Here is a 12,885-nt window from a genome sequence, read left to right on the forward strand (position 1 = left end):
AAGCAACGTTGGATTCGCCGCTGCAACTTCCCTTGGCCAAGTACCGCAGACCGTTTGCGCATCCCACGACATCATATGGACGTGGCATTCTTGCTGCTTGTTCCAAAGGAAAGTTTCGCGAGCCAGCAAAACCAGCATAGCATGCTGCGATAACGAAACAACTGAAACTCCAAAGCACGCGCGGCCCAGAGTCAAGCGCGCAGAGTCGAGCAAAAACGAAACCTTTTGACCACCCATACTACTGAAGGGTAATGTCAAAATGTTATTTTTTTCTTAGAATTGAACAGAAGTAGACAAGTAGCATTTTCTTACGTCTTATAACCTATTGAAATTATCTTTTTAATACGAGTAGTTGTGTACCAGTGACATAAATTATGATGAGGAGTGCCTTCGTCATCGGGCTAGCACCGGAATGTTGCTGGGGAGTCTCAAATCGTGTCATCCATTTACCTCAATTTCTCGGTTACTAAAGCTCTGTTCGCGATAATATTGACGCCTTAGACATTCTAGAACATTGCTTTATCACTTTAACTTGACTTCATAGTAACCTTTAGTGTCCCTTTCAGTAAAGCCTATTGGTCTAATTGGATTCTTAACTTATCCTTATTCACTGCCACTTAGTGCTTGCACGAACAGAAATCAAGTAACATTGGAACAGTGTGTGTTAATAAAGAAGTTGAAATGGGTGGTTCATAATGCCTGAGGGGATGATGCCCACAATTTCCTACAATCAAGGAAAGCGAGCTACCATATATAATGGTGCAAGAGCTTTTAAGAGAAATATTCGTCACAGCTTTCATAAATAAAAAAAAATTAGCGCTTTCCAGCTAATGTCAGAGCAGAGTATTCAGGATATGAGGGACACTAAGGAGAAAAACGATTTGAATTTTTTAAGTAATTTTTATTTCATCAATAGCAATAAAGCCACTGTTGCTATGACAAGATGCTTTGTAAATCAGAAAAGGAGCGAAAAGCTCCACCTTGAAATTTTTGCACCAATTTGCTGTGACGTCGTAGATTTTGATGCAATCTGCTTGGGCCTAGTTAAATTTTTTATCAGCAAAAATGAACTACATTGTATACTAAAAGAGCCACAGACTAAACTTGGGAAGTTTCAAGAACTTTTACTGAACCACAACGGCTGAAATGCGAAAAGATACCTTGCATTCTGTGATGCCCCACTAACGTTCTGGCCCTGGGGTGTTGGTGCAAAATTCAAAAATGAAACTTTGATCGTCATTTTCTCTTCTAATAATCGAACTATTACCGCAAAATTAATGAAAGTGGGATTCTTCAGGAATACTTTGTCAATTTAAACTGACTCAGTGCTTCTCTTCAGTGTCCCTTTAAGAGGCCACAAACCTCAAGTGCTTTTTGCTAGATTTACCTTGTCTGTAAGAGGCCGGCCAGAATCTGAGCGGGTGCGCATCATTATGTTCAGCTGGCGCAGGTTTCCTTCTGCACGTGACTCTGGACTCCGCGGATTTCCACGGTCACGTTCATCGTCCTGCAAACCCAGGAAAACACCAAGAAATTTACTTGTAAACAGTCCAGCCACTGAATTTGTCAATCTGTTGAAAATGTGACTTGCTGTACTAGAATATTTGAACACAGAAACGTTTGTGCCTTCTTTTCACATCAGCCAATGCTGCACTGCTGGTGTAACAACAGTGCAAATATGTGCACGCATGCTGCTGAACATATTCTTATGCTGTTTGGATGTTGTCTATGCTGATAACAAAGCCTTGCACAAGTATGAACAAGCTAGAAGAGGAATATAAGACTAGTTTTTACTTTAAAATCCATAATGTTAAAACAACATCGAAACGCACAAAAAATTTGTCAGCATAGAGCATCACTTACATGTGCAAACAGAAATTAAGAGAACACCTTGTTCCCTTCTGTGTTGAAAAGTCTACACCATGTGACAAGCAAGCAGAGTAACGCTATAACAACTACCGCAAAATAATGGCTTTGGTCTCACAGAGCCATGGCATTTGGAATCAAGGCTGTGAGGCAATGTGGAAAAAGCACAGACTAACATAGCACAACTGTGTTGCAGAACAAGTGTACGGATGCTGCCAGACTTACCAACCAGTGGATACAGGTTCACAGGCTACAAAGAAGCAAGTGCCATGAAGTGTTAGTTGTCCTGCGTCAGACCTAACTCCGTTCCATGCCTGCAAACTTCTGTACCGCGTCACTACTTCTAATCCTCTTCTGCCTTGAATTGAATTTCTAAGCCCAGGGTATCTGCACTGTGCCATTACATGACGTGCCCATCTCTATTTTATCTACTTTATCCTCTTTCTCTCAACTAGACCATCAGCTGCTCAAACTTGCTCTATAGTACATACTGCAGTATTTTAATGCGATAGTGTTAAGGGCACCGTGTCACACAAAATCCGGCGTCGGACATCGTTTCGGCAAAACAGATTTTCAAACCACCCAGACCCTCTATGTGGCGCAAGGAAGCTACTGAATTAATTGAAATTTTCAAGCTAAAATACACAGAAAAATCTTAAAGTATGACTTACACACAACCTACTGACACAATAGCGTCGGACTGTAATTTGACTTTACGAGAAAACCTAATTCTGTTACATGAAAACTAAAAAAAAAACCCTTTTCCAGCATTTCTACCATTCATAGACTGGCCATGGCGTCCGCCATTCACGTGTGCCAACGTGTGAGTATCTCGGGGGTCATGGAGCGGTGCACCAAGTTCCTTGCAATACCTCCAGATGGTGCTCACCTCCGCTGCATCGTGGCCCCCGCTAGAGGCCACATTTCTACTAGAAAGCCCGCTTTCATGCATAGCTTTCACAGCCAGCGTTTCCCAGTAAACATTACGGTTACATGCGCTCCAGTTGTCGAGAAGTGTGAGAATCAGTAAGAGATCTTTGAATGATATCACGTTCCACTCTTAAAGGCAAAGCTTACGTAAGCGTCCTCCATCTTCTTTTTCTTAAAGTCCCACCTATCATTTTTGTTTTTGTTCTATCACTCATTACACAGTCCTTAGCTTCCCATCAAGCTTCTTTGTTAACCGCAATATTTCGGCCCTGCCAGGTCAGTTCATGCAGAATACTTACACTGAGTGGTTAGATGTCATTAATTGACAGTGGATATAATTATTTATTTCACTGGCTGCTGTGTTACATGCTGCAGCAGTTGATGCAGAGATTCCGTGTGCTGTTCTGTACAGATGTCTAAAGCCCAGTAGCCAATGAGCTATGTCAATGGTGCTTGTGTAGGCAACATGCTCCTGTGTTCAGGCAAGTCCTGATAGCTGCAGTAACTCATGGCAAATGACAAAAAATGGGCAAGGCATACGAAAGAACATTCAATTTCACTCAACAAAGAATTTCTGCTACAAAGCAGCACAGCCAAATACTTAGTCTTTGGGAGAATGACGAGAGCATTTCTAAGCAACTCCACCTACTAGACAAGTACTGCAGTTCTGCTTTGGAGAAGTGCCTACTTCTTCGAACTGCACTCAGCTAAATGGATGGTTGGCCCTCTACAGAGACAAAAATCCTGTGTGCTTGGCCTCACCCTTCAAAAAACCAGAAAGCTATGCGAGCTCTAAGAACTTTCCTAAAACCAACAGACCTGAGAAGATGATTACAGATATCCTCTGTACACTATTTTTGTGTGCGAGCACTCTCTCCTTTTGCCTCCTTAATTATTTCAATGCCTGATCCCCTCTCTCCCATGCAGGGTAGCCAATGGGACATCGGTCTGGCTAACCTTCCAGTCTTTTCTTGTTTTCTCTCTCTATACCCATGAAGCAAGAAACATTAGATGAAAAGCTGCTTTCTGCCACAGCCAGATAATGTTACCAACACCTCCAAGTACATAGGGAGTCCAGGTGTGCACATCATTCGGCAGCTGAAAAATATTACTACCCACCATCATTCTGTTGCAGCGGTAAACCAACTAGTGTCTAGTAATGCTTGTTACAGTTGCCATTAAAATGAAGGAAGTGCATGTTCTATGCCTGCACGTGCTGCCTACAAGCGATTTTCTGCTGTGCCTCTTTCTACAGGATGTTGCAGTTCCTCACGAATGACCACTTCCTCCTCCTTTTAAACATCTCTTGCTTTATAACAGCAGAAGACAAAAAGAAAAAGTGAAAGGTCACCTGTGGTTTGACGACATACTGCCCCCGGCATGCGCTTGGCAGGTCCATTGAGAACTCTGCAATAGATGGCGCCGGACTACGTGGCAGGCCACGTGGGGTAGCATCACCACTTCCGCTGGTGCTGGAGGCCTGCCCCCGACGGCGCCGTGGGGGTGGCTGGGGACCTTCCTTGGTGCTGGCTACCAAATCGGGCTCAGCACACCTGCCCAGAGAGCAACATTTGGAACAACTATGATAGCTATCACACCAGGTGGGCAAAATTGGCTCTCCTGTTTATTATTGCCAGAACGAGAATTCCAAGAAATGTAATGACATCATTACTCTGGATCATATGCTTGGGCAGTGTCCTGTGTCTTTCACAGACTGTGACAAGGAAAGAGACTGGTGGCGACGAGCCCTTCACAGTGGAGTTCTTTTCGACTAAGTACAGGCCGTCAAGAAGGCCCACGATACATCAATAAGGTTAAACCTTACTGTCCTGACGTGGGAGCCGCCTGCGTTAACCTAAGGGTTGATCTTCAGGACCTGAATAGAGTTCATCATACCATACCATGCTACTACTACTACTAAGCATCTATTCTAGTCAAACTTTACTATCAGCTGGCACTGCATTCTTGAACTATGACTTTCAACGGTATTTTCATGTTATGCAGCAACTAGCATAACATAATGCCCAACTATAGGGATGAACATTTTCCGCCAAAAATATTCTTGCTGCACATTCTTAGAATACAATGAATGGATACATTACTATGGAATAATGCAGATCAAAAACATGCTTTTCCACTAGTTTTCTCCTACACTTTTGTTTCATTCAATAATTCAATTTGCCATTGGTAAACCTGACACGAAAAGCAGAAGTCCATAAAGAAACACAACCTCTGGTCTCCCATGTTTCACTAAAACACTTGTGAAAGGCTCACGAATCTCTGAATACAGCGTATAATAAGGGCCCACCGCAAGCACTATATACACTTTATTACAGCACCTTTCAGGTATCTTGATATCTCTGTCTTTTTTCCCATCTGGGCAACTAAAATCTGATCAGTTCTATGTGAACAAGCTCCCATAACTGCAACGCCTCAAAATCTGCTGAACATAGGTTCGTAATCTTTGAAGTGATCACAACTGTTAAAAAATAATAATAAATTATAGAGTTTTAAGTACCAAAACCACAATCTGATTATGAGGCAAGCCATAGTGGGGGACTCCGGAAATTTGGACCACCTGGGGTTCTTTAACATGCACCTAAATCTAAGCACACAGGTATTTTGGCATTTCACCCCTATCGAAATGCGGCTGCTGTGGCCGAGATTCAATCCCGTGACCTCGTGCTTAGCAACCCAACACCATAGCCACTAAGCAACCATTGCAGTTAGTGAACACAACTGCGAGACCAGCTAGGGCTTTTTGCATCAATCATGCACGGTAGTAGTCAACCACAAGCTGAATCAAAAGCATTTCAAGGAATAGAAAAAAAAAGGAAGAATTAAAGAAACCTTATGAAGAGACAGAACATGTCAATTTCAACTGTAGGAAAAACTGAAGTGGAAGGTTGACAAAGTTAAAAGCAATTTGCTATATTTACCTGTAGTCTTCTGCGAGCACACGATCACTGAAAAAAATAAGTGAAATCAGCTTCCCAAAATTTATAAGACACGGAAACAATGTTTTCTCTTGCTGTTGCCTTGCATTCAGTTTTGGCTACAGCATGTCATTGTTGGCAAGGAATGAGGCTAACTGACAAATTTTCTAATGTTTCTGTTCATTAAGCTCACAACAGTACTTTCAACGCAACAAAGTGATGTTTGTAACATGGTTCTTCAGGCCTTGGTGCCCGGGTGTCCATCAAAGTACAGTAAAATAAATTGTGAATGCAAACAGCTCTGTAAACTGGAACGTGACCAAGTGGTAATGTGCTGCGAAAACACAGAAAAATTACTGTGTTAGCTAGGGACATCTTCAGGGTAGTATCAAAGGGAAGCCATTACCAAAAGACAAAGAAAGGTTGGAGGGGTGGCTCACTGCGCATTAAATCTTTTGTCAGCACAGATGTAGTAGCACATCTTGGGAGAAAATGTAGGGGGAGGACCTCCTTTTTGGATGTATTAGCACTGCTTACTCTTAACTAAGTTATCAAGCAGCAATAGCACAGTACCAGGTTGCAGTATGCATCAGACACATGTAGTGATTGCATCAGTGCGGACACGCATAAGTGATGTACAGTATGTAAAGTGCACTAGTTTGCGTCTTTTATAAGTCATGCTTTCAATAGACGTGTTCATTTTCTGCGCTGGCTACGCTGTTGTAAGTGTCATCTCTGTTGCACCTTACATGGTGTCAAAAGTTGCCCTTCGAGGCCTGAGGGCAATCGCACCCACAAATAGTGTGTTATGGACCTGCGGAAGACACCAGAATCATTGCGGCTGACGGGTAACGTCACAGAAAACTGGAAGCTTTTTAAGCAGAAATTTGAGTTATTAGAGAGTTTTAGAACTTTTGGGGCCTCAAAGATTTTTGTGGGTATTAGCGTTGGGGCACACAAGAATGAAGAGCTTTAGAATAGGGCTTTGCGTTTGTGGATAGCGTTTTGCACTTGCAGAGGCACTATGGCATCAAAGAAAAGCTATTGTAAATAATTAAATGAAATATACCATTTTATGGTAACAGCAATTTTGACTTTTGTGTTTAATTACAATTTAAAGGCTATTCTATTAGCAGCAAGCAATTTGTTGCACTTAGTTATCAATGACCAATTTTACGTTTGCTCACCAGCCAAGTTTAGCCATGTTAGGCCTACGAGCCATGAAATTGACATTCGAATTCAGAATCAGCAGCGCCTAATGAATCAATCCTCATTACACACGTTAGTTGAGAGAAAGCGATAACCACAGTCACCCCTCTTAGCTTACGAACTTCATGCATTACTATGAATTGAGCCCAGTTTGGAGCTAGGTTAGAGCTGTCGCTTCGGTGGGTGCTGCCATGTTTGTACAAAGCTTTTGGGGCAGCTTTTGGGGCAGCTTCTGGGGCTCCTGCTAAATCTGTGAAATTAGCGTGCTTGACATCAAAGCCAAACACAGTTTGCGTCTTGCACATGCGCAGTAGCTTCAACGCTATTTCTTTGAGGCCCCAAAATGTTTGGGGCCCCTATTTTAAAACTCTCTATTCCTACAGGCGACGGCGGCAAAGGACCAGCTGAAAATGGAAGCATCAAAGGAAGCATTCCCGCTGAGAATTGAGGGTGATGATATGCTGGACATCTTCAACAACTTCCAGTTTGAGCCAAATGAAGACAAGAGTGACTACAGTAATGTGGTGAGAAAGTTTGGTGCCTACTGCGCCAAAGTGAGCAATGAAATGCAGGAGAGATATGCATTCCATTTAAGAAAGCAGGCAGAGGGAGAATCATTTGAAAAATTTGCTTTGCTGTGTTGCAAGCATCGATGATGAGGGACCAGATCATATTTGGCACACACAATCCTAGACTACGCGAGAAAATGCTTCGTGACAGCCAAGTGATGTTTCAAAAAGCAGAGAAGATGTGCTATGCAGCGGAGCTGGTAGCACAGCAAAATGAAGTATGGCTTAGAGGGTACGACAGTGTCTATGCCATTTCCAGGTGCTCAGTACCACCCTCAAAAAAGCAAAAACAAGGAAAAGAACAATTTAAAACCGAAGCAAAGCCCACCCTATGGAAAGAGGTGTTGCTTGTGCCAACAGCTAGACTAATTTGCAGACAGTTGCACATTAACTGTAGTAAGCGAAGTCAGAAAACAGCAAGACAAAGACCTAGATGCTCTCAAGGTCATGACAGCAAGACACGAAAGGAATTGGATGGTTGAAGCTCAAGTTCGCAATCGTGAGGTAAGCTTTAAAGTAGACGCAGGATCACAGGCAAGCTTTTTTCCTATGTCAATTTACCACCAACTGCAGGGAGCAGAAAAGTTGAAGCCAACAAATTCGGTGCTGCGGGCGTATAATGGCAGTGCAGTATTGCACTTTGGCATGTCTGCACAGGAAGTGCTTCTGCTACAGTCGCAATTTTTGTTGTTAAAAATGAACAGCAGGCCATACTCGGTCTAGAAGCTAGTGAAGTTTTGGGGCTAGTCTAGCATAGAGTAGGCGTTGTAGACAAGACCACAAAAAAGAAACTTCTCAAGCATTTCAGGCATGTTTCGAGGGTTTAGGTAGCTTGCAACAAGCCTACAGCATGGTCCTGAAATTTGGGGGGGTGCCCATCATGCTACCAGCTCGACGAATTCTGTTGGTGCTGGAAGAGCCTCTACAGAAGGAATTTGAATGAAGGCAGAGTGTCTACCAAGTAGACATTTCCAATTTTCCTGAGTTTGCCACACTTTCCCTGAGTGCCTTCGCAAAATTCCCTGAGTGACAGAGAACTTTGTTTTATGTCAAGACTGGCTGACACCATGACGCCATATGCTGTCACATCGCAGCAAGCACATTAAAAAATTAAAAAGAAAAGGTTACTTAGTCCAGTTTGAATAGCAAGGAGTAGCGTTTATATTATTCCAAAAGAAAACAGAAGGGAGGCATTAGGAAAATGCACAGCGAATAAAACATCTGAAAAAAAGAAGGCAAAACCCACTGCAAATTGAGTCGTGCATTCTCAAATACAAATAAAAAGGAGATGCATACAGAAGCAAATATTTTCGAATATGAGCTATTTCTACTAACTGATAACAAGCTCATTGGTATTAGGCTCGAGCTTTGTTTCAAGTGAGATTTTCTCAGCGGCACGACCTCAACTGTCCCGACATACTCTCAGCCTGCGCACAATGCCGTACTGTTGTGTTTCACTGCTTTAAAGAGTTTATTTTGGTTTGGATGAGGAACACCTGCAACTCCGCATCAGCCAACACTTTGTTTTTTGAGCTCAAACTCCTTCAAAGCTGCGGCAGCATGCTTCCTTTCCCTTTCATACCTCAATGTGTAGGCCCTTTTTGTTCTCGTCCTTCTTCCGCCGCACATTCGCTCTACAGACCTTTAGAACCATCCTCTTGGTCAGTTGTAAAGTCAACGTCCGATTTTTCGGGCTCCCTAGGGGCCGCGAAAACGTCCGAAAAATCTGGCAGTTCGAAAAAAAAATGAATGCGTGTCTTTTACTGCCCTTAAGGGCTCAAACTGCCACAGGGACATACGAAAAAGCTCTGAGGCCTGCTAGTACACTTAGTAGGCATATCGGTGCTCGTACTGTGACAGGAGATGGCGGGTGCACGCGTGTATAATTAAGGAATACATAACTGTTCCTCGTGACAATTGACCCTTCCCACGTTTGTTATGCTTCACCGCAATACTTTAGCGTATGCTTCACAGCGTAACATTGCTGTATTGAGGCGAAGCTGACTTTCGGGAACCGGCATTATGCAATGCACTAATGGCGAGGACCACAAAGGCGTAGTCGGTGCCATTCCTGACAGCGCCAAATTATTTTAATGAAAAACACGGAATTCAACGGCAAGAAGCTTAATAGCGAACGTCTAAGCAGCTAGGCTTAGCGTCGCCGCGGTGATGGCTACGGCAGCCAGTGGATCTGCGTGCGAGATCGCTGGTTCGAGGCGGTGAGGTCATCAAAACGGCAGCGGTGGTGGCTTTGATTAACGCCGTTTCGGACCTGCGGACATGGCAAAATGTCCGGAAAATGCGACGGCAAAGTGTTCTTGCGCCCGAAATTTCAGAAGTCCTTATATAATGTCTCGATGGGGTGTGTGGTCGTTGACTGTGCACTGGCAGCTCCTCCAGCCGACGACACGGCGTAAAAGACGATTCTTTGCGATTCCTCTCTGTTACTCGAGCCAGCATTACCGCGGCTTTCGTTCCATTTAAATAAAATTACAGCTAATTTTCCCTGACAGAAGCACAATTTCCCTGAGTTTTCCCTTAGTATTTCCAGACTACTGAAAATCCCTGATAATTCCCGGTTTTCCCGGTTGGTGACACCCTGGAAGGGTACATTCTGGCTTAATTGTTAAAGTGATAGAGCCTACCGACAAGGTCAGCCCTTTAGTTCTCACAAAGAAAAAAGATGGTATGCTAAGGGTGTGCATATAGGCCCCAGAGCTGTTAACAAGTACATAAAGTGGCAGCATTTCCTGCTTCCTAGGCGCAAGGATTTGGAAGCTCAATTAACCAACGCTGTGTGCTTCAGCTGTCTTGACGCGAACTCCTGCTATCAACAGATACAGCTTGATGAGCGCACTTTCAAGATCTACGCTTTTTCTTTTCTTCATCTTTTGGGAGATACAATTTCCTGCATCTGCCCTTCAGCATTTCATCCACACCAAAGGTATTTAAATAAACCATGAGCCAAGCATTTCATGGCCTACCAGGTGTGCTATATTATATACATTGATGGCATATTGCTTTAGGGTTACAGTAAGCAAGTACATGAGCGGTTAATAGCAGTGCTGAATGCTGCTGAGAAAGCAGGTTTGACTTTCAACACGCAGAAATGCAAGTTCACAGTGAAAGAAATCAAATTCATTGGTGATGTCATATGCCTAACGGACATATTGCCTGACCCAATGCTAATCAAAAGCTTGGCAAGAATGCTGACACCAATGTCCAAGACCAACATTTAGTGGATGCTGGGGGTGATGAACTATTTAGGCAAATTCGTGCGGCAGTTGTCTGAGCGAATGATGCTTTTACGAGAGCAAATTAATTCTCGTGCCAAGTTTCAGTGGACAGCAAACCACACGCAGGAGTGGAAAATCTTGATGCAAGTTTTCACCACTGCCTCCCTACTTGAAACCTTTCATCCGCAACGAGAAACTAAGATAACGTGGCATGCATCAAAGGAAAGTGTCAGTGCAGCATTATTGCAAGGCTGCAATGATGAATGGGGACCTGTAGCATATGCATCTCGCGTCGTAACCCCAAGCCGAGCAAAGCTATGCACAAATCAAAAAGGAGGCACTTGGAATTTGCTTTGGCTGTGAAAGGTTTCAGAAGTTTGTGTACGGAATAAAAGTGCTTATCGAAACAGATCATAAGCACTTGTAGCAATAGCCCAAAAAGAAGTCGCCAATATGCCACCACGAATGCAAATATTCTTCTTGCGACTGCTAAAATACGACTTTGTTTCGCAGTACATTCCCAGAAAGCAACTGGTTCTTGCTGACATGTTCTCATGGTCGACAGCAGACCAGGGTGAAGACCATGTTGGCACTACAAACGACATCGAGATTCATGCAGTGCATTCCTTCGGCTATATGGTCACTTTCGAAACGCCGCGGTTATTACAGCAGGAAACTTCTTGTGATGAGTACCTATGGACTATGGTGACGAGCTTAGCAAGTGGGCAGCCAGTGAAAGGGAAACTCAAGCCACTTTCGAAAGAACTGTCAGTCGTTAATAAAATAGTGCTGAAAGGTTCAAAAGTTGTAATACAAAAGAATATATGACGAAGCATGATGAAGCATGCTGGCCACCTCGGGTCGCAAAAGTGTAAGGAGAGGGCTTGAACACTTGTTTTTCATAATAATAATAATAATAATAATAATAATAATAATAATAATAATAATAATAATAATAATAATAATCCTAGTTATGCCCACTGCAGGGCAAAGGCCTCTCCAATACTTCTCCAACAACCCCGGTCATGTACTAATTGTGGCCATGTCGTCCCTGCAAACTTCTTAATCTCATCCGCCCACCTAACTTTCTGCTGCCCCCTGCTACGCTTCCCTTCCCTTGGAATCCAGTCCGTAACCCTTAATGACCATCGGTTATCTTCCTTCCTCATTACATGTCCTGCCCATGCCCATTTCTTTTTCTTGATTTAAACTAAGATGTCATTAACTCGTGTTTGTTCCCTCACCCCAATCTACTCTTTTCTTATCCCTTAACGTTACACCCATCATTCTTCTTTCCATAGCTCGTTGCATTGTCCTCAATTTAAGTAGAACCCTTTTCGTAAGCCTCCAGGTTTCTGCCCCGTAGGTGAGTACTGGTAAGACACAGCTGTTATAAACTTTTCTCTTGAGGGATAATGGCAACCTGCTGTTCATGATCTGAGAATGCCTGCCAAACACACCCCAGCCCATTCTTATTCTTCTGATTATTTCCGTCTCATGATCCGGATCCGCCGTCACTACCTGCCCTAAGTATACGTATTCCCTTACCACTTCCAGTACCTCGCTCCCTATCGTAAACTGCTGTTCTCTTCCGTGACTGTTAAACATTAATTTAGTTTTCTGCAGATTAATTTTTAGAGCCACCCTTCTGCTTTGCCTCTCCAGGTCAGTGAGCATGCATTGCAGTTGGTCCCCTGAGTTACTAAGCGAGGCAATATCATCAGCGAATCGCAGGTTACTAAGGTATTCTCCATTAACTCTTATCCCCAATTCTTCCCAATCCAGGTCTCTGAATACCTCCTGTAAGCACGCTGTGAATAGCATTGGAGAGACTGTATCTCCCTGCCTGACGCCTTTCTTTATTGGGATTTTGTTGCTTTCTTTATGGAGGACTATGGTGGCTGTGGAGCCGCTATAGATATCTTTCAGTATTTTTACATACGGCTCGTCTACACCCTGATTTTGTAATGCCTCCATGACTGCTGAGGTTTCGACAGAATCAAACGCTTTCTCGTAATCAATGAAAGCTATATATAAGGGTTGGTTATATTCCGCACATTTCGCTATCACCTGATTGATAGTGTGAATGTGGTCTACTGTTGAGTAGCCTTTACGGAATCCTGCCTGGTCCTTTGGTTG

At 43.3% G+C, this 12,885-nt stretch overlaps 1 protein-coding gene across 4 annotated transcripts in view; it reads right to left on the reverse strand.

Annotated features, from left to right (window-relative positions):
- LOC142571559 (WD repeat-containing protein 44) overlaps positions 1-12,885 on the reverse strand; it is a 49,272-nt gene that overhangs the window by 21,961 nt on the left and 14,426 nt on the right. For 3 of the 4 annotated variants that reach the window (XM_075680013.1, XM_075680012.1, XM_075680015.1), the window contains exons 4-6: positions 5,736-5,762; positions 4,148-4,349; positions 1,388-1,507 (exon numbers count right to left, since the gene is read on the reverse strand). In XM_075680013.1, the coding sequence (XP_075536128.1) occupies positions 1,388-1,507; positions 4,148-4,349; positions 5,736-5,762 (349 nt within the window). The remainder of the gene's footprint in view (positions 1-1,387; positions 1,508-4,147; positions 4,350-5,735; positions 5,763-12,885) is intronic. The other variant, XM_075680014.1, reaches the window with a different exon arrangement.

Source organism: Dermacentor variabilis, chromosome 2, assembly GCF_050947875.1.
Source record: "Dermacentor variabilis isolate Ectoservices chromosome 2, ASM5094787v1, whole genome shotgun sequence".
In the NCBI taxonomy this organism is placed as follows: Eukaryota; Metazoa; Arthropoda; class Arachnida; order Ixodida; family Ixodidae; genus Dermacentor; species Dermacentor variabilis.